The sequence below is a fragment of the Brassica oleracea genome, chromosome C8 (genome assembly GCF_000695525.1).
Source record: "Brassica oleracea var. oleracea cultivar TO1000 chromosome C8, BOL, whole genome shotgun sequence".
NCBI classification, from domain to species: Eukaryota; Viridiplantae; Streptophyta; class Magnoliopsida; order Brassicales; family Brassicaceae; genus Brassica; species Brassica oleracea.
In genome coordinates, this window is record NC_027755.1 from 20,324,628 (window position 1) to 20,343,923 (window position 19,296).

Below are 19,296 nucleotides of genomic sequence, written 5' to 3' on the forward strand. Positions count from 1 at the left end.
CACTTTCAAAGAATGCAGTTTTTCACAAGAGGACGAAGCATGTTGCAACCAAGTATCACTTTATCAGAGATCTTATAAATGTGGGTGAAGTTCAAGTCTTGAAGATTGCTACAGCGAACAACCCAGCAGATATATTCACAAAGGTCTTACCAGTTTACAAGTTGCATGAAGCACTTAAAATGCTTCGTGGAACTAAAGACTGAAGGTTGAGGATCATAAGAGTCCGGTCAAGGACTTAAGGAGGAGCTCGGTGAAGAGTTCCAAGTAGGAGCTGGTTGAAGCTTCACAGAGGATCAGGTATATGATTCTGACGTCTATGAGTTTCATTTTAAAGGAACAGGGATCTTGTCTAAGTTTCTTGATAAGGAAGACTTGTCTAACGAGGAGATTTGTTAGTTATATTCAAGTCTTAGGATCGGTTTAGGTGTTTTCAGTTGAGCTTAGATTAAGACTGGTTTAGTACGGTTTAAGTTTGTAATTGATTTGTACCGGCTTTCTTTCTCATAGGTCACATGCGTGTGGTTTGTGCACGTGTGACGGTTAATCATCCTGGTTGTTATAAAGGTTGGTTAGCTGTAGATAAGGTTGATTATCTGAGCTGATTAGGTTGTTAGATCAGTCATCAGAAACACAAGTCTTTAGAGAGAAAGAGAGCGAGACGATCGAGTTGTAGAGACGGTGGCTCGAACTGTGAGTTCACTCGTTGAAGATATAGTCTATTGCTGGTTCGATCCGAGCTCCGGTGAAGTATAGCGGCCACTCCTAGTTAACGGGGTGGTGCGGTGAACACCGGGTGAACACTTCCTTGTGTGCTCCTTAGTTCGTGATCAAGTAGATTCAGAAGAAGATCGATCTCACAAAAATTAATAGCTTACATCTCCTTATATCATTATATGGATGCTTTCTTTAAGCAACTTTTCATATGGATGCTTAAAGATGACAACGAGTGGGTTAATAAGAATTTTGAGTTGTCAGGTTTTGATTTTCATCTTCGTAACATCACGGACAATGGTGAGTTTCTCTTTGCTCTAAGAAGTAGCAGTCTAGCTTTTGAAGTTCTCTACTGTGATTTTGAAAACAATAAATCGAGAAGAAAAAGGTAAACAGGTTATACATTTAAAGGCTAAATTTAGGTGTTTTTGTGTAAGTTTCTTCGTGGATTAGAGATGTACATCTAATTTTTAAAGATATTTAATTTGAATAATGTGACAAATCTTATATTACTGCTTTCTACCAACCACTCTTCCGAAACAAAATTAAACTAAGAAAACTGCTCGACGTGGGATGGAAAATAGAGAGACAACAGTGTATACTCCACCGGAAAGCTTTGTTGTGGCTTACCTCCCTTTATTGCCCCTTTTCTTGTTGGAAATTTATGATGCAAGGTTCCAATAAGCATAGGTCTTTCTTTCTTTTTAAAAAACTTGATGGATGCAATATTTTTGTGGGACATCTATCAACAACATCTACGGTTGTAACATTCCACCAAGAAAATTCAAGTTAGCCACTAATAACTTAACAAACAACACACACAAAATTAATTTTAGAAACTTTATACAACCTTTTTCTAAGCGATAAAACCCCACAATAAGAAAGCAAGTAATTTCTGAATTTCTAATCGTTCCTCTCCTCTTTTTTTCTCTATTTACAAGACATGACCAAACATAATTTCCTAAATTAAAATTAAATTTAACAAAGAAACCAGATCGATAGAGAAATCATTCATTTTTAAGGCACGTAGACTTCTCAAGGTAAAAGTCCACGTGCCTCTCAAACGATGGATTTCTTTAAACCATTGGTTCGGTTAATCCCGAGATTTTAAAGACCATTAAGAACATGATTTGATCAAACCAAAGCTGAATAGATTTTTCCAGACCAAACTCCCAAGTGAAACCAACACTGCTTTAGTCTGTTGCTCTTCTTCTCCATCTCCCTTCTTATGAATCACTGATGGAATTTCCTTCACTCTTAACCACTCTAAACCGATTTTGTCCCTGACCGATTCAATCAATTTCGAGTCAGCTCCATTTCCATTCGCATCAGTTACATAGAATATGTTTGTAGCCATGCCACAGCTAGTTGATATCTCTGTTCTTGTAACATTCAGACCGTTTTCTCTGAACGTCCGTGTAACTTCCGCTAGTAAACCTTGTTTGTCTGGATGTCTCAGCTCTAATCTCACACCCTAAACACAAAACAAAACCAAAGAACCGGTTTAGATTACCGGTTGAACAATCAAACCATTCAATTAACTTCAGAACAGTCTAACTATATATACCGCAGATGCTCTTCTTTCCACTGCAGCTTCTAAGCATTGTATCACACGTTGTCTCTCTGCTTCTGAACTTATCGGTGATCCATCCTTATGCCGGATATAGAATTCCTGAAAGAAGTTATCCCAGAGTAAGCTCAAGAAAACCACCAAGTTTTAAACCAATTTTGTAGGAAACATACCAAGTGAGCTTGGTCTGAAGACGTGTTGATAGTAGCATGGAACACAGCGTATTCCATGTCCGTTAACGTACAAACCACGTCAAACAAAAGCTTAGTCCGGTCTCGGCAATGAACATTAACTACAGAGTAACTCCTCTCAGCCCAGTTCTGAACCGTCACAACCACCATTGGATCTCTCTCATGTCTCTTGGACCTCTTCTCGTAGTCTCTATCTTCAAACATAAGCTGATGAAGCCTACGTTCGACATGCGTCATCACATCCATCGAAACGCAAGCCTTTGCAGCTGAGTTAACGTCGTTATCGCCGTTCAAAACGTTCTTTAACCGTCCTTCGATATTTGATATTCGATGAGAATCGAGAATAGGAGACCCTGAGGTGCAGTCTTTGAGATAGATGATAGACGCAACTCTACCGTTATGCGTCCATAGCTTGGCGTCAACTACATCGCAGTTGAGGTCGGAGAGAACCGCAAACATCTCGGATAATAAACCGATCCGGTCTGTTCCGGTAAGCTCTAAGGCTGTTAAACCGTTTACTTCAATGTCTTCTCCGTAGTAAACCGTCTCAATAGACTGTGGAACAAGAAAATTGAAAAAATTCTATTTTTAGAAACCACGTTCTTGAATTCAGACATTGTTTATGCAGATGGGTTACCTGTTCGATGTAACTTAAGACGCTCTGATCATTTAGTTTGTTTCCGTTTATGTCAGTCACATGGAAAACTGCAGTAATTAGAAAGAAAGAAAACAGAGTTAGTATAAAGTAAAAGTTATTATAAATTCGAATATTATTAAATTTTGTAATTACCATCCATGTTCCATCTTCCATCAGAAGAGATGTAAGCTTTTTTAATGGAGAGATTTAAATCGGTGAGGATTTGAACGGCTTCTAGCAATATACCATGTCCTCTTGGACTGTCAACCTGAGATGAGCAAAATAATGTTGAATTATTAATCTTTTGGTTTATAAAGAATCCTTTGGTTTGAAGCTAATGATTAAATGTGGTTTAGATAATTACAAAGAAGAATAAAAAAAAGCAAACCTTGACGATTGTCGCTGAAGAACAAACACCATTGTCGATAACGACCCTGTAAATTATATGTAAGAATTCGTTTTAGATTATTTTCCGTCAAAACGAACTTAATTATCTTAAATAATGGGATTTATCAATAATAAGTTTGGATAAGATAATTCCTCAAACAGAAAAATAAAAACTCAAGTTGATGAATGAAAGAGGCGAAATAGAGTTGGGACAATCTTCTAAGGATGATGAACAGAAAGAACAAACTTTAAAATATTTTACTATTTTTAATTGGAAAAAAAAAAACTGAAATTTTGAAATAAAACAGATAATTCTTGTTTTCCAATCTTGAAATATGTTCCTTTAAGAAAATCAAAGGAAAACGAAAAGAAACAAACCTTGGAGTGTTCATCCTAATTACAAGCTTTTCATACTCATCCAAATAACCCTTCATCGCCATATCTATATTTCTCTCAGTCTCCCAAGCTCTCTGTTACTCAAACGCCGATGTTATCAATCTCTTCTTCGGCTGCTGCTTCTTCTTCTTCTTCTACCAAAGATGACCAGCAAAACGCATATCAAATCTCTTCAAAAGCGTTTCTCTCTCCCTCACGATTCCTGAGACTATTAATACTCTCTGTCTCTCTCCAGATAATTCAGAGCACTGCTTTCACATAATCCTTCTATACACTGGACTCCTTATATATGTACAGACAAATACATATTTAATTAACTTGTTACTTTTTATCTCTTCAAATTAAAGAAAAGTCACATGGCGGAGCATGACGCACCCATGTTTCTAATGCTAAAAGTCTTCTCGAGTTGAACTTATAATGTGTTCATTTTTTATATAGTTCATTTTAACCTAACATTTCTTTTTCATTCGAACCTAACATGTTATAACCACTTTCATTCCTTTAAAGATTTAATCCCAGTAAAATCCACTGCACTATTAATTCATAACAACCGATTCTCTTAAGATTATCAGTTTATTTATGGTAATTTGTTTTGGTAAATTCACGAATGATTTTTACATTTACACCTTACCTAATGTCTTCAATATCTATGTATCTAATCCTTCGTTCAAATAATTTATTTTTACATATACTTTAACAGCACACGAATTCATCAAAATAAAACCCAAAAGGTATGGTTAAATTAGCTGTTAAATATTCTAAAACCAACCGGCCAAACTTCCACGTGTCAACATATCTTTGCCATTGGTTGTTCAACTGCCAGCTAGGACGCCACCTGTTTTAAGTGTGTTTTGCCTTTGCGTGCTTTCCACTCCAGTATGATCCCTTTCCGACAATCACTGATCCAACGGCCACGGTAGGCCACGTGTCATAATCCGAATGGTCCCACGTCAAATGATACTCGCTTCGTAGCTAAGATGAGATTTATTTTCCCTGCACTCGTAACGTGTGGCACGTAATAGCTACGCGCTTCTAAGAAACCCGTACTTACTTTCACGTTAATATATGTTCGGTAATAGCCTCAAGAGGGGGGCACTTTCAAAATTCCAGAGAAGAAAGATATCTATGGGACCCAGTTAAAGCTGGCAAGAGAGTGTGTATATCGTAGGCGACTAGGCGTGTCGTAAAGGGTAAAACTGTCCTGTCAATTGAGGATATAGGCGGTTGTCACGTGTTTACATTTAATTGGTCCAGACGTAGCGGAAGAAAAGTAATTTCGCGCGTGACAATCACGTCGATGAGGTGATTTTATTGGCGTTAACAAAGTGTTATCTCACTCACATAAGGATCTAGAAGAAGATCAGATATCATATCATTCGCATTAAATACGAATATGCCCCACGTAAGGGCCACTTTCTCCAGAAGGACAAGAACCATGTCACGTGCATTTTACTTATGTCTTAACGATCTATAATCACAGACGGTCTACATACGTGGCCCGGTAGACGGCACAGTGCTTTGTAAAACTACTTAGTGGAGTATTATTTTAAGTACATACATCCTTGGTCGTTATTTTAAGTACATACATCCTTGGTCGTGCGGTGCAGTAGCCGAAGCTGTAAAAGCATTTAACTATTCGTTAAGCTTAATAGACAGAGAAGATTCTTCTGCTGCATTTATTAGTTGATAGCCTGTTGATGTTGTTTACCTATCATTAATGACTCATTAATGACTGATTTTTCGGTATTAAAATCCGATTTATGTATTAGTATTGTATAACTCGGCAGCCAATTACTGTTTACTATGGCTCGAGCATTAGAGCCCGAGGATAGTGCTATATAACAGATGTGTAAAAAAATCAAAATATGTTGGTGAATAATCTTTATTAGTGATTGACCTAACTCACAAACAAAAACTAACTCATGAGTGGAAGATTGCCCATACACTTATATATTGTCTATTGACTTTTGTATTATCCGATGTGGGACTCTAATAGGCCTCTTCGAGATATGGATGATAAACGGTCCAATGAAAACAGCTCAAGCTCAACATTTCGGACTTACAACAGCAATATAGCCAATTGTACAAGTTACATAGGTAGGAAACTGTTTATAAAAGAAATCATATGCTGAATTTTTACTATGAACTCTGATACCATATTAGTGATGAGTCTGACTCACACACAAAAGCTAGCTTGTGATTTCTCTTATAAACAGTTTCCTACCTGTGTAGCTTGTACAATTGGCTCATATTGCTGCGGTAAGTCCGAGATGTTGGGTTTGGGCTGTTTCCATTTGACCGTTTCTCATCCACATCTCGAGGGGGCCTATTAGAGTCCCACATCTAACAATACAAAAAGTCTATGGGCAATATATAAATGGAGGATTGCCCATACACTTATATATATTGTCCATGGACCTTTGAATTGTCAGATGTGGGACTCTAGTAAATCTTAGAACAACTACAAAAAAATAAACATAGTTATGGGCTTTTCCGTACGTCCACAAGAAACTCTTCGGTAAGATTTTGGCTCTTCCTGTTAATGATACATGTATATTGGTTTCTTAAAAAATAAATACAATTGTTTGTCTTGGTTGGCTCTTTGCACGTCGGTTTTAAAGGAAAACTTTGTACGATTCTCCGCTGGAAACAGGAACGGCCGGTTCTTGGTAGCCGGTGGGAGCCAGGTCATGATGGCGTATAAGGTCCATTAACGATAGACTTGGCAACAGGATCAACTAAAATAAGAGGGTCCACGAGAATTTGTGTATGGCCCGGTCGGTGCCGTTAATTCTCCGATAAATGATTATTTAATGGTAATGCGACTTTTTAAGAATAATTCGAAAATATAAACACATGTGCAGAAAAGAAAAGAAAAAACACAACCCACAAGAAAAAAATAACAGCTTTTGAGCAACTCGTATGAACAAAACGTTGAATGGACCAACAAAAAAATCCCGTGGATGAATTTCCTGACGTGCTGCCATTACAGCTCATACATGCTAGTTTTCATAGGACCACTATCGATGTGCGGTGTTGCTTTTTTGACTGCTAGTGTTTTGCCGCCAAATTTCAATATGTTTTCCCTCTCTTTGATCTAATGAGAAGAAGACTTTTTTATCTGCAACTATTAAGAAGTCTAACCCCTTTATGAGTTTGAGTTGGTCGTAGACTATTGATTTTGTTTTATTGATAGAAAATAATGCATCGTATTCATGTTGATCACTGTGATATACTTAAAGGTAACAACCCATATACTTATCTAAGAAATTAGGATTTAGCATATAAACTAGTCTAGCTAAAGGTGGAAAAAAAAAAGACTAAAGGTGAAGCAATTTTTCATGTATTTGGCAAATATCATATCGATCATGATTATTATTCACGCAAGCTTAATATATTTGCTGATCTATTACTAGTATGCATCTGATCGAAGTGAGTTTGTTTGTCAACTTGCGGCTCGAATAATATTTGTTCTAACATGACAGCTTTTCATGTCCACAAGCTGTTCGGATTGGTTGTTCAATCTCATCAATTTGCAATTATTTTTTGTACATCATAAAGAAGTTCAAATTCCAATGTCGGGAAGATATTGTCACGACCTCTGTGTGTGCATTATATACTTTATATGACAACACATAATTTAAGAGATTATTAAATAATTGTAAGGGATAGCCGGGAAGATTAAGTTATACAACCTTTACAAAGATCACACCATTACTCTCAAAGGGCATGTTGCTCCTCGGACGTGACAAAACATGTATTTCTTGTTATTATAAGAGTTTTTTATAAGAATAATATGATTCGGTAGATGATAGTTGTTTTAATCATCTCCTAGACATTAACTGTAAGTGAATTTTTAGCCGAATGTTATGTACCAGTCACTTTTGAGGAGTAGTGAAGATTAAACCTAATTACCGAGGCCATAACCATTCGACTATTAGTGTTCAATGAATTAACAAAGAGACGGGTTGACTTTTGTTTCACAATAATGCGTAAAGTATAGAGATAAATGATTTGACTTTTGCTGTGAGAAAACATTATTGACTTTTTCATATAGAATGCCAAAAAGAAAAAGAATAAATAAATTTATCAAAGTCTCAGCATGATCATGTTATGAGTTTGATGTTGAGTAATGACGAAGTGAAGGCTAGAAGCACACACAAGTAATTAGGAGTGGTACACACCACTTCTCTCTCACGTAGCTTGATAGTCTTTTATATTATCTACCGAGAACGATTAGTCGATTACTGACATTCACTATTATTCTTGAGATTATTATTATTATTTTTTTTTTTGACATCACTTGAGATTATTTGATGAAGAACTATTCACAGTTGCAAACCTATTACGCTGGCTGGAAAACTTTTCAAAAATATACATATACATTATAAAATAAAACCATTGGGCCAGACTCCCTGGCCAGAATGTTTAGCCCATCGGATTAGATGAGATAAACATAACTTGACCACCAATTTTCTAAACAGGCTGAATTAGTTATATATATATTTTTGGATTTGGTCCGTAATAACTCTCCGTTTATGAACTCAATAACACACTTCCCTCTAAAACAATGGGACTACAACGCGGGTAATGAGAATGACGTGAAATCAAGATGGAATTACGGGTGGATTCGATTAGCAGTCTACCTGTATATGAGGTATGTTTATGTTTTGGATTCAAAAGTGAGTTGTCCTCAGCTTACAAAAAAAAGGTGAGTTGGCCTCAATTTTTTCTTGTAATTATCAAAAAAGTTTGTCAACCTTTTGGGTCGATTAGAATAAAACTTAGTTTAGTTTGAGTAGATAATCGGTTTATAACAAGACAATGTGTCCAATTAAATTCTAAGAAACATAATTATATTTCTATAGAGGTTCTTTGAATTTGCTTTGAAGTATCAACCTTTGTTGCTTCTCAATGTCTTGTTTATCTCATTCTCTCGTTGTATATGTATTGCTTTCAAGCAACTAATATCCGTTTCATTAAAGAAATGATAGGAGGCATGGAGCTACTCCAACCACAGTTTCTGTCTTGGTCAGCATGCTAAACCGACAAATTCGAAACAAATGTTTAGCATTTAGACAAGTCGGTGATTTCAAATATGCAACAGCTCTCTGTTTGTGGCTCTCCACCAGATAACTCAAAGTCTTAGAGAATCTCAGAAGTTGTTTTATTTCTAAACATGTAGCACAAGATGCAAAATCAGTGTATTTTTAAATTTAACATATATTAGATTTTGACCCGCGCTTAGAAAGCACGGATTTATTTTTGAAATTAAATAAATTCTTCTTATATAATTTCTACATAAGATAATGTATAGGTTTGGGTATATTTACGTGGATGCACTGAACCGTACCAAACTGGGAAAAAAAAACTCAAAATTAAGTTGAATTTCATAAATAACCAAGCATATCCTATATCTTTGAAACCGAAAAATAGAAACCAAACTAATGACCAAATGAGTACTTAAATTTTTAAAATACAAATTATATACCTATTAAACATAACTAAACCATTAAAAATTTATACTATTAATGAAACTATACGTGTTAATGATCACGTCAAGAGTAAACATGTTTGAATAATCTGTTATATATTCATGAGGATTTATTGTTAGAAAATTATATAATAGATTATGGGAGAATAATAAATTAGTTCATTTAAATTACGTAAAGTATTTATATAGTTAGAGAAATATAAGATAAGATCAAATAAATAGTTAAGTCTAATGAAATGGTCCAACAAACTTGTTTAACTAGATTTTTTAGGACTTCATCTCTTTTAACGGTATAGATTCAAAAAAAAAAAAATATCCGTTTCATTTTCATAAAAGTATGCTAACTATATAAAATCAGAATGTCATTATTAATCACGTCGACCCATTACTTTCCATCTTTATCTCGTAGATCATAAACCCTAAAAATCTAAATACCATCTGATTTTGTGCCACTTATTTGATACAATCATTATCAAGAAGCAAAAAAAATATCTAAAAACACATACATGAACTTGTGGTGACGACATATCTCTAGGCAAATATAAAAAGCAAGCGACTCAACAACGCGCCTAAATATCGGCGCTTCGTGAGCAACAGCTAGTAAACAAATTAACAACTCATTCATCTCGCAGAATACGACACCGTTCTAATCATTTAAACAATAATTCAGATTCCTTTTTTTGTCTTCTTCGAATCTAAAACCCATTAGCTCTCTCTCTCTCTCAATTTGATCGTCGTTCGATCAATGACGTACAGCGATGGCGTCGACAAGACGGTGCCTGAGCTGAAACTGAGAATGGAGGATTCCGAAAAGGGAGATTATGTGAAATTAAGAGGAGGATCGGACGAAGAAGAGCAAGGATCTTCGGCGGAATCATCGGGATGTTCGTTAGGGTCTGTCTGGTTCTGGGTTAAATTGATCGCCCTCGTCGCTTGTGTTGGTGTATTAGCATTTGTAATTATCAAATGGGTTGCTCCGTTTCTGATTGAAAAGGTTCGTTTTTTTAATTTAAAATTAGGGTTCTTGTGTGTTTAGATTGAGCGTGTTTTAGGTTTTAGGGATTCAAAACTAAATTTTGACGGTGTATAGAAGGTATTGGCTAGATGATTTATGAGCCCAGTCACTAAAGTTTGAAGCTTTCCCTCAAATCTAGAATATGTGAATCGTCTCAGCTCTGTCTATTGTTCTTCATCTACAATGTTTGATTGTGTTAACTTTTTGATGTGTTTGATAGTGTTTTTTAACCATTATTTTGATGAGATCAGCAATGTGAAGTTTATTTTTTTTTCTTGTGTTGCTGTGTCTATTTTTCAGGAGCTGATTCCATTTATAAATTGGGTGAGAAGCACATTCAGCATCCCGGTGCTCGGTCTTCTCCTCTTTGCCTCGGTTGCTTTGTTCCCAAGCATTCTTCTTCCTTCCTCTCCTTCCATGTGGATGGCTGGTCTTACCTTTGGTTATGGGAAAGGGTTTTTATTGATTTTATCAGCAGCGTCGATAGGTGTTACACTTCCTTTCTTGATCGGACATCTCTTCCTCTACAAGATGCAAGTAAGCATCATCATCCTAAGTACTTGGATCTTATGCGCTCTTTGGTTTGCAATTATTACTTATTAAGCTTCTTGTCCTGCAGGAATGGTTGAAGCAATACCCGAAAAAAGCAGCCATACTTCGAGCTGCCGGTGAAGGAACCTGGTTTCATCAGTTTCAAGCAGTCGCGTTAATCCGCGTCTCGCCATTCCCTTACATGATTTACAACTATTGCGCATTGGCGACTGGAGTTCACTACGGTCCTTACATCTTAGGCTCTCTCGTTGGAATGGTTCCTGAGATCTTTGTCTCAATCTACACGTATATCTCCTCTCTCTAACTATCTCTATGTTTCTATTCTTAAGGTCATGTTCCGCAGAATCTTTGAACTGGTATTTTTTGGTTATTTGCAGGGGAATAATGCTGAGAACGCTAGCTGTTGCATCAGATAAGAGACACACTCTTTCGGTCGTGGAGATAGTAGTGAATGTTCTTGGTTTCTGCGTTACTGCGAGCGCGACTATAGTCTGCACAGTCTACGCCAAGAAGAAGCTAAGCGCAATGCAATTAGATGAAGTAGAGACAGCATAAAAACACACACTACTTAACTCTCTTTCATCACTAAACGTTTAAAGGGCCACCGTTACCACAACATATCACCTTCTAACACGGATCATGGAACTAATCATATTATATAAATATTTTGTTTTGCTTATATTAATTTGAAAATGTATATCTCTGTTTTTTTCTTGTAAATATCTCAACTGAATTTTGAATTTATTTTTTCATGTATATCTCAATAGAACATCTAGTTCTTTTATTTTCTATAATTCGACTCATGAGTTATAACACTTAACTACTTTTAGAGAAATTTCCTAGGATAGTTTTTTTTTTAGTTTTTGTCACAAAATAGTCTTCAACGAAGAAAATAACCAAAATAAATTTTATTAAATGGAAAAAATGTATTTTTATGCTAGGATTAACTAATCTAAATTTAGAGTTTAGAGTTAAGGAGTGAAGTTTTGGGATATAGATTCAAATTTTAAAAAATAAAAATAAATATTAAAATTTTCAAAATAAAAATGATTATTTTGGTCATTTTTTTTAGGGTTATTTTTGTGATAAAAACTAAAAAAAATGAAGATGACAAAAAAAAAAAACTAAAAAAATGATATTCCAGAGGATTGCCCTTGTACTTATCTATCTTGCTAATTTAGTGATTACCACTTTAATCAAGATGATCCTGAAATAAAACCAATCTAACCAGACTTAACCGGATACCTGTAGGAATCGAATTGTCTCTCTTTCCGGTTGCGCTTCGTTCAGTTTAACCCATTTATCCGGTTTGTCTGGTTTAAAGCTGGTTAACTCACTGAATTACAAAAATACACAGTCGACAGTACGGTACATTCTAAAACGAAACGCAACCGTTTTGTTGTTTTAACTTTTAAGCCTTGAATTTCGTTAGAGAAAATAAATTCGCCGGAAGCCATTCGAAAGACGGTGCCGTTTCGTATCGAACGACTTGCCTTCAGATTTCTGAATCCGTACCGGCGTCTTCTCCGACGAAGGTAACGATTCCGATTGTTGCGAGCATTGTAGAAACCTAATGAAAATGCAAATTATCGAGTGTATATCTGTGATTATGTGTTGATTCTGCGATTGAGAACCATAATTGATCTCTCTCAAGCTCAACTGTGAATTTTCGTTTTTTGTTTTGTATATTTCTCCGAGTTAGATATATGATGATGGTCAAAAGCTCAAAATCTGGATGACAACCACCTTTTGAAAGCTTATATAAGTCTCTTTTGTCTGCAGTTTTAACAAAATAGGGGGAAGAAATGGATCAAGCAAGGCAAGTGTTTGCGGTGGATCTACTCGAGAGATATGCCACGAAGAATCGTGGCATGATTACATGTATGGCTTCTGGAAACGATGTCATTGTTCTTGGAACAAGCAGAGGGTGGATCATCCGCCATGATTTCGGACTTGGGAGTTCTTATGGTAATACTCATTTTCACCATATACAATCTTGTTTCTCTTGTCAGTGGTGAAATGTAAACTAAACTTTGTTTGAATTGTAGATATTGATCTCTCTGTTGGTCGAACTGGGGAGCAATCGATCCACAAGGTTTTTGTTGACCCTGGTGGTAGCCATTGCATTGCTACGGTCACTGGTGTTGGAGGAGCTGAAACTTTTTACACTCATGCTAAATGGCCTAAGCCGCGTGTGTTGAGCCGTTTGAAAGGCTTGCTGGTTAACGCGGTGGCTTGGAACAAGCAACAGATAACAGAAGGTTGTGTGTTATATGAGTCTTCTGTTTCTTCTTTTCATTTCACATGGATATTGATATTGTTTGGTCTGAATTCAGTTTCAACTAAGGAGATCATCCTTGGCACTCAAGATGGGCAGCTATTTGAGATGGCTGTCGACGAGAAGGATAAGAGAGAGAAGTACATCAAGTTTTTGTTCGAACTAGAAGAACTTCCTGAGGCCTTCATGGATTTGCAGGTACTAACATTTTACTTGGACTTGAAGCTGTTATGGCTATTCTAATTTTTGTTGATATTTTATTGGTTAAGTTGGTGGTGCTTCTTTTTCTCTGTTCAGTGATTTTGATAAGCAGTTTTATCCCGGATGAGAACTTTGACCGAACCATGTTTCTTTCGTTGGATTTATTATTCCAATCACTGTCTTTTGTGTAGATGGAAACAGCCAACATAAGCAGTGGAATGAGGTTCTATGTGATGGCTGTAACTCCTACTCGACTCTATTCCTTCACTGGGATTGGAACATTAGAAGTAAGCTAAACTCTCTTTATCATTTATTTTCGAACATGTGTTCCCATGACAGTAAAATCAATTTATAATCATGAATTGAAATTGAAATGGTAGCGTTAGAGATTAAGAGTCAGGTCCATGATGTTATTGAATTAGAAACTATGGTTGGACTTCAGAGGTGAAATCTGATTATTATTCCCTTCAGATATCACAGAAAAAGATTGGATCCAGCCTCTCATTGTTAGATCGTGTTGATTCCATATCTATGATCTCCTAAAAATGTGAATTAGCTTTTCTTTCATTCAATTTCTAATTCCCATGTGTTTACTTCCAGTCTGTCTTTGCTAGCTATAAAGAACGTGCAGTTCGTTTTATGGAACTTCCTGGTGAAATACCAAACAGGCAAGTGCTAATCACCTTATATGAAAGAAATCACAAAGCGTACCCCTGCTCGCTGAACATATAATGTTTGTCGTCTCTCAGTGAACTACATTTCTTTATAAAGCAACGAAGAGCGGTGCATTTTGCATGGCTTTCAGGAACAGGAATTTATCATGGTGGCCTAAATTTTGGAGCTCAGCACAGGTAGAAATAGATTACCTACATCCCTCTGAATTTTATGCTGGGATCTTTGTATACTTACCCTGTTTTCATCTTCTTAGATTATATCATTCTGTAACTTGATTGAAACTTGTTTGGTAGTAATCCAAATGGTGATGAGAACTTTGTGGAGAGCAAAGCGCTGTTGGACTACTCAAAACTGAGTGATGGCACTGAGGTAGTCAAGCCTAGTTCAATGGCACTGTCAGAGTACCATTTCTTGCTTCTTATTGGGAATAAGGTTAAGGTATGTTTGGACACATGAGTTTTATTCATCCCTCGTTGCAGTTTGATCTGCCTACATATGTGTTTTGTGTATTTGTGTGCTTACTTTCTGGTTTCTGCATTCCTTAAATGTGGTGGTAGGTTGTGAATCGGATAAGTGAACAAATCATAGAAGAGCTCCAGTTTGATATATCGGCTGATTCAGCTTCGAGGGGCATTATTGGACTTTGCAGCGATGCCTCTGCTGGCCTTTTCTACGCGTATGATCAGAATTCGATCTTCCAGGTCTGTTTGGTGTTTGGCTTCTAATCGTTTATAATGATCTTAGTTAACTACTTGAGTTAATTTTTATGATATCTTACACTTTCTCATCTGAATTTTGGGCCTTGGATGTCTTCTCTAGGTTTCTGTGATTGACGAAAGCAGAGATATGTGGAAGGTTCACCTAGACTTGAAAGATTATGCTGCAGCTTTAGCAAACTGTCGTGACCCTCTCCAGAGAGACCAAGTTTATTTAGTTCAGGTAATCTTTGATGTCCATCACCGTTGGTTAAGTTACTAGGACGATGTTTCTCATGCATACCTGTCATATCTGCAAGTCCCTTTTATCATCATAGTATATTAGTATTGCTGTGAATCTAGCTTGTTTTGATTACGTGTGAATTGGGCACATTGTCTTGTAGGCAGAAGCTGCATTTGCCAACAAGGAATATCTACGAGCAGCATCATTCTATGCCAAAGTAATCGCTAGTTCCTTTGTTTTACTTTGCTCTAACATGGATATGATTCATTTGACGTGGTTAAATGTTTTTCTTTGCAGGTCAATTATGTAATATCTTTTGAAGAGGTCACCTTGAAGTTTATTAGTATAAACGAACTGGTAAACATTTACGTTTTATCTTTGCTTGTGTATAGATATATATAAAACTCATCTCAAGACATCAGATCTCTATTTCCGTGCTTGCTGCTCATGAGAAAAAGATGTGTATCGTATGTGGGCTTTAATATTCACCGCTTTTTATTCCTTATGTGATTGCAGGAAGCTTTGAGAACATTCTTGTTGCGAAAGCTTGATACTCTTTCAAAGGACGATAAATGCCAAATTACGATGATATCAACATGGGCAACAGAGCTATATCTGGACAAGGTTTAGCATTTACTTCTGTGCCCCACTTATTCTCCGTTCTCACTTCTTAGTAAACACATATTTTGTGGTTTCTAGTCTTCAATAAATGTTATATACTTCACACTTCATTTGATCTAGTGTCAGAGTTCCTCGTATTGATTTTACTTTCTGGTTTCTTTCTGAGCTTATCTATCTTATTTCCGTGTGGTTCTTGAATGTGCCTTTAGATAAATCGTTTGCTTTTGGAAGATGACACTGCTATAGAAAATCGTAACTCAGAGTATCACTCAGTCATTCAAGAATTCCGTGCTTTCATGAGCGACAGCAAGGATGTATTAGATGAGGCAACCACCATGAAACTTCTGGAGAGGTAATTTCCATAAGCCTCCCAGGAAAGATATCACAATCTATCTTTAGCCACAGAGAACTTGGACCTTTATGATGATGGTGTGTTTTATTTTCTGGAATAGTCTATTCTCTTTAAGGCTGTTCTAAGCACAAGACTGTTCCAGGCACATCTCCTAGAATATCTTGCTTGCAGTATTTAACATCTCCTTTCTTCTTTTTTTCATCTCTTTTTTACTTCTTTTGTTGTAGTTATGGTCGGGTTGAAGAGTTGGTATATTTTGCAAACCTGAAGGAGCAGTATGAAATCGTTATACACCATTATATTCAGGTGATGGGTGTGATAAGTTTTATATTCCTAAGTGATCCATAGAGATACGAGGTTTTACTCAGGCTTGTTCAACTACTGAGTTTATTCTTTATCCATTAGCAAGGGGAAGCAAAGAAAGCTTTAGAGGTGCTCCAGAAATCTTCAGTCTCAGATGAGCTTCAGGTGTGTAAAAGTAACACCAGTTTTTTGTTAAAAAAGAAATAGTGGTCTCCAAATCTTTCTTGTAGCTAAAATATATTTTACACATTTCAGTATAAATTTGCGCCAGAGCTTATTATGCTTGATGCGTATGAAACCGTGGAAGCATGGATGGCCAGTAAAAATCTTAACCCAAGGAGACTAATTACTGCAATGATGCGTTACTCAAGCGAACCTCATGCAAAGTAATGGCCCACTTCTTAACTAAATATCCATTCACCTTGCATTATTAATCTCACCAGTAACTTCTCAAATAAAAATGCAGGAATGAGACACATGAAGTCATAAAATATCTTGAGTTTTGCGTCCACCAACTGCATAACGAGGATCCAGGGATTCACAATTTACTTCTCTCATTATATGCCAAGCAGGTCTGATTGGTTCCCTTGAATATTTCTCTGATTTAGTCATTAAACTCTTAGAAGCCTGTTCTTAATCCGAAAAGTAACAGCGAGGGATACTACTTAGTACTCACTAACTTCGTTTCCACTTATAAGATTATGACAAGATGTTGTTAAAGTGATACATAACGGTTTTCTTTTTATATATCCATTTAGGAAGATGACAGTGCTCTCCTCCGTTTCCTGCAATGCAAATTTGGGAAAGGGCGAGAGAACGGTCCTGAATTTTTCTACGATCCCAAATATGCGTTGCGCTTGTGTCTCAAGGAAAAGAGAAGTCGTGCTTGTGTCCATATATACAGCATGATGTCTATGCATGAAGAGGCAGTAGCCCTTGCTCTTCAGGTAATAAATCCATTTTATCAAAAAGTGGTATTATTTCTTTGTGTCTTCTAATCTTTAGATCATTGACATATTTTGAAACAAAACTGCTACTGAAAGATACTGAATTCACTACATTTATGGTTCCAGTTTGTCTCTTTAGGTTTTGTTGAACATTTTTACTAGAGCTTTCTTCTGGTAGTGGTTGAAAAGTGTTTTCTCTTTTACAGATTGACCCGGAGCTTGCTATGGCTGAAGCTGATAAGGTTGAAGATGATGAAGACTTGAGAAAGAAGTTGTGGCTGATGATTGCAAAGCATGTCGTCAAGCAGGAAAAAGGAGCCAAAAGGGAAAACATAAGGAAAGCTATTGCCTTTCTCAAGGAAACGGATGGTCTTCTAAAGATTGAAGATATTTTGCCATTCTTTCCGGACTTTGCGTTAATTGATGACTTCAAAGTTAGTAAACTTGTACTCTCTTCCAAGCACACAAACGCTCTGTCTTGGGGCAACAAAGTTGCTATTCCGCTTTTGTTATTTTGCTCAATACCGTTTGTGCAGGAAGCGATTTGCTCGTCTCTGGAGGATTACAACAAGCAAATAGAACAACTGAAAGAGGAGATGAATGATGCCACACGTGGTGCAGATAATATCAGAAACGATATCAGTGCCTTAACTCAAAGATATGCTGTGATCGACCGTGAAGAGGAATGCGGGGTAAGATTATCCTTAGATTGAATAACCTTTTATCATATAAGGATACGATTCAATCTCAAAAAGTTTTTGGAAGCACCAACATCACCAGCACATCTTTTACATTTGAATGTAATATAGGTTTGTAAACGTAAAATCTTGACGATGACCGGGGATTTCAGAATGGCCCATGGTTATTTTTCAGCTGGACCACTGGCTCCTTTCTATGTCTTTCCTTGTGGACATTCTTTCCATGCACAGTGCCTGATCACACACGTCACAAGCTGTGCACACGAAGAGCAAGTAAGTCATAAACCATGAGTTCTTGTTAAAAGTTCCCTCTTATTTACCGCTGCGTATTAGATACTGCAAATTTTAGCTTGATGCTACTTTCAGCAATATATACGTCTCGAGATTTGTGAACCAATGTTAACAATTGCCAGTTCATTGTTCGGTTGGTTATACTAAAAATCTGTCTAGGCGGAGCATATTCTCGATCTGCAGAAGCAGCTGACATTGCTTGGTAGCGAACCGCCGAGGAATATAATTGGTAATCGATCAGATGAACCCATAACTAGCACAACTACTGCAGACAAGGTAGTGACATTTTTTTTTCATTTTTTATGTTCCCTTTATTCTCTTAACATCAATGTCTTGACATACTTTCCTTACCGTGAGGCAGCTTCGATCAGAGCTAGATGATGCTATCGCCAGTGAATGCCCATTCTGTGGAGAACTAATGATCAATGAGATCACTCTTCCTTTTATTAAACCTGAGGAAACGCAACATTCTGCTTCATGGGACCTCCGACCACAGACCAACTTAGCTAACCAGAGGACCATTTCTTTGCCTGTTTGATTTATGTAACACCGTGACTTCCTTTTCATGAAATCTCTTCTTGAGCTAGCCTTGGACTGTGAATGTGATTTTGAGGTTGAGTGTAATATTACTATTAAAAGTGTTTCTTGAGATAACATACAGTAAGTTTGTTCACATACTTGTGTCTATATGTTTTCTTGACTATTATATCAATCTTAAAGCACTGGTAAATAAAATTAATTACTAGTTACAGTTACACAGAAAGTAAAGTCGGTATACATTTTGGAAAAAGATATATGTAGAGCAACCAATCATATGTAACGAAATTAGAATATAAGCATATATTCTTCTCCTTTTAACAGATTTTTCATGAATTTGGTCCCTCATTGATTTAACTTTTCCCTTTATTCCAACAGCAAACAAAAAACTTTGAATCAAAAAGACATAAAAATAATACAAAAGTGATAATAAATCAATTGATAGCCTCGCATAGGTTGGACCAAATGACAAACTCACAAGCTGTCATTATCTGTCTCTAC

The 19,296-nt window shown here is 36.5% G+C and overlaps 3 protein-coding genes across 3 annotated transcripts; 2 read left to right on the plus strand and 1 right to left on the minus strand.

The window, feature by feature from the left end:
• Window positions 1-1,515: 1,515 nt before the first annotated feature.
• On the minus strand, window positions 1,516-4,285 carry LOC106307546 (ACT domain-containing protein ACR8-like). Its single transcript, XM_013744531.1, has 7 exons — window positions 3,875-4,285; window positions 3,498-3,543; window positions 3,263-3,377; window positions 3,110-3,177; window positions 2,455-3,027; window positions 2,279-2,383; window positions 1,516-2,185 (listed from the first exon to the last, which is right to left on the minus strand). Exons 1-7 carry the CDS (start codon window positions 3,934-3,936, stop codon window positions 1,829-1,831), a joined length of 1,326 nt encoding a protein of 441 aa, XP_013599985.1. The 5' UTR covers window positions 3,937-4,285; the 3' UTR covers window positions 1,516-1,828.
• Window positions 4,286-9,950: 5,665 nt separating this feature from the next.
• Window positions 9,951-11,737, plus strand: LOC106309568 (transmembrane protein 64-like). The gene is made up of 4 exons (XM_013746623.1): window positions 9,951-10,380; window positions 10,702-10,938; window positions 11,021-11,238; window positions 11,331-11,737. The coding sequence occupies exons 1-4, from the start codon at window positions 10,132-10,134 to the stop codon at window positions 11,506-11,508; spliced, it is 882 nt and encodes a 293-aa protein (XP_013602077.1). The 5' UTR covers window positions 9,951-10,131; the 3' UTR covers window positions 11,509-11,737.
• Window positions 11,738-12,365: 628 nt separating this feature from the next.
• On the plus strand, window positions 12,366-18,958 carry LOC106307149 (vacuolar protein sorting-associated protein 18 homolog). The gene is made up of 24 exons (XM_013744021.1): window positions 12,366-12,488; window positions 12,736-12,921; window positions 13,002-13,214; window positions 13,290-13,429; window positions 13,624-13,719; window positions 14,033-14,100; window positions 14,182-14,283; window positions 14,401-14,545; window positions 14,665-14,808; window positions 14,927-15,046; window positions 15,207-15,263; window positions 15,344-15,403; window positions 15,563-15,670; window positions 15,877-16,019; window positions 16,247-16,325; window positions 16,425-16,487; window positions 16,578-16,708; window positions 16,789-16,894; window positions 17,081-17,269; window positions 17,476-17,703; window positions 17,806-17,961; window positions 18,079-18,240; window positions 18,418-18,534; window positions 18,620-18,958. The coding sequence occupies exons 2-24, from the start codon at window positions 12,759-12,761 to the stop codon at window positions 18,794-18,796; spliced, it is 2,967 nt and encodes a 988-aa protein (XP_013599475.1). The 5' UTR covers window positions 12,366-12,488; window positions 12,736-12,758; the 3' UTR covers window positions 18,797-18,958.
• Window positions 18,959-19,296: the final 338 nt, after the last annotated feature.

Excerpts from the sequence above, each read along its gene's own strand:
- LOC106307149 (XM_013744021.1), top strand. The coding sequence starts at position 12,759 with ATGGATCAAGCAAGGCAAGTGTTTGCGGTGGATCTACTCGAGAGATAT. Across the intron at positions 17,962-18,078 it reads ACCGTGAAGAGGAATGCGGG|GTTTGTAAACGTAAAATCTT; the intron begins GTAAGATTATCC and ends AATGTAATATAG. Across the intron at positions 18,241-18,417 it reads GCTGTGCACACGAAGAGCAA|GCGGAGCATATTCTCGATCT; the intron begins GTAAGTCATAAA and ends AAATCTGTCTAG.
- LOC106307546 (XM_013744531.1), bottom strand. The coding sequence starts at position 3,936 with ATGGCGATGAAGGGTTATTTGGATGAGTATGAAAAGCTTGTAATTAGG. Across the intron at positions 3,378-3,497 it reads CTTCAGCGACAATCGTCAAG|GTTGACAGTCCAAGAGGACA; the intron begins GTTTGCTTTTTT and ends TGCTCATCTCAG. Across the intron at positions 3,178-3,262 it reads TGGAAGATGGAACATGGATG|TTTTCCATGTGACTGACATA; the intron begins GTAATTACAAAA and ends TAATTACTGCAG.
- LOC106309568 (XM_013746623.1), top strand. The coding sequence starts at position 10,132 with ATGACGTACAGCGATGGCGTCGACAAGACGGTGCCTGAGCTGAAACTG. Across the intron at positions 10,381-10,701 it reads CTCCGTTTCTGATTGAAAAG|GAGCTGATTCCATTTATAAA; the intron begins GTTCGTTTTTTT and ends TCTATTTTTCAG. Across the intron at positions 10,939-11,020 it reads TCTTCCTCTACAAGATGCAA|GAATGGTTGAAGCAATACCC; the intron begins GTAAGCATCATC and ends CTTGTCCTGCAG.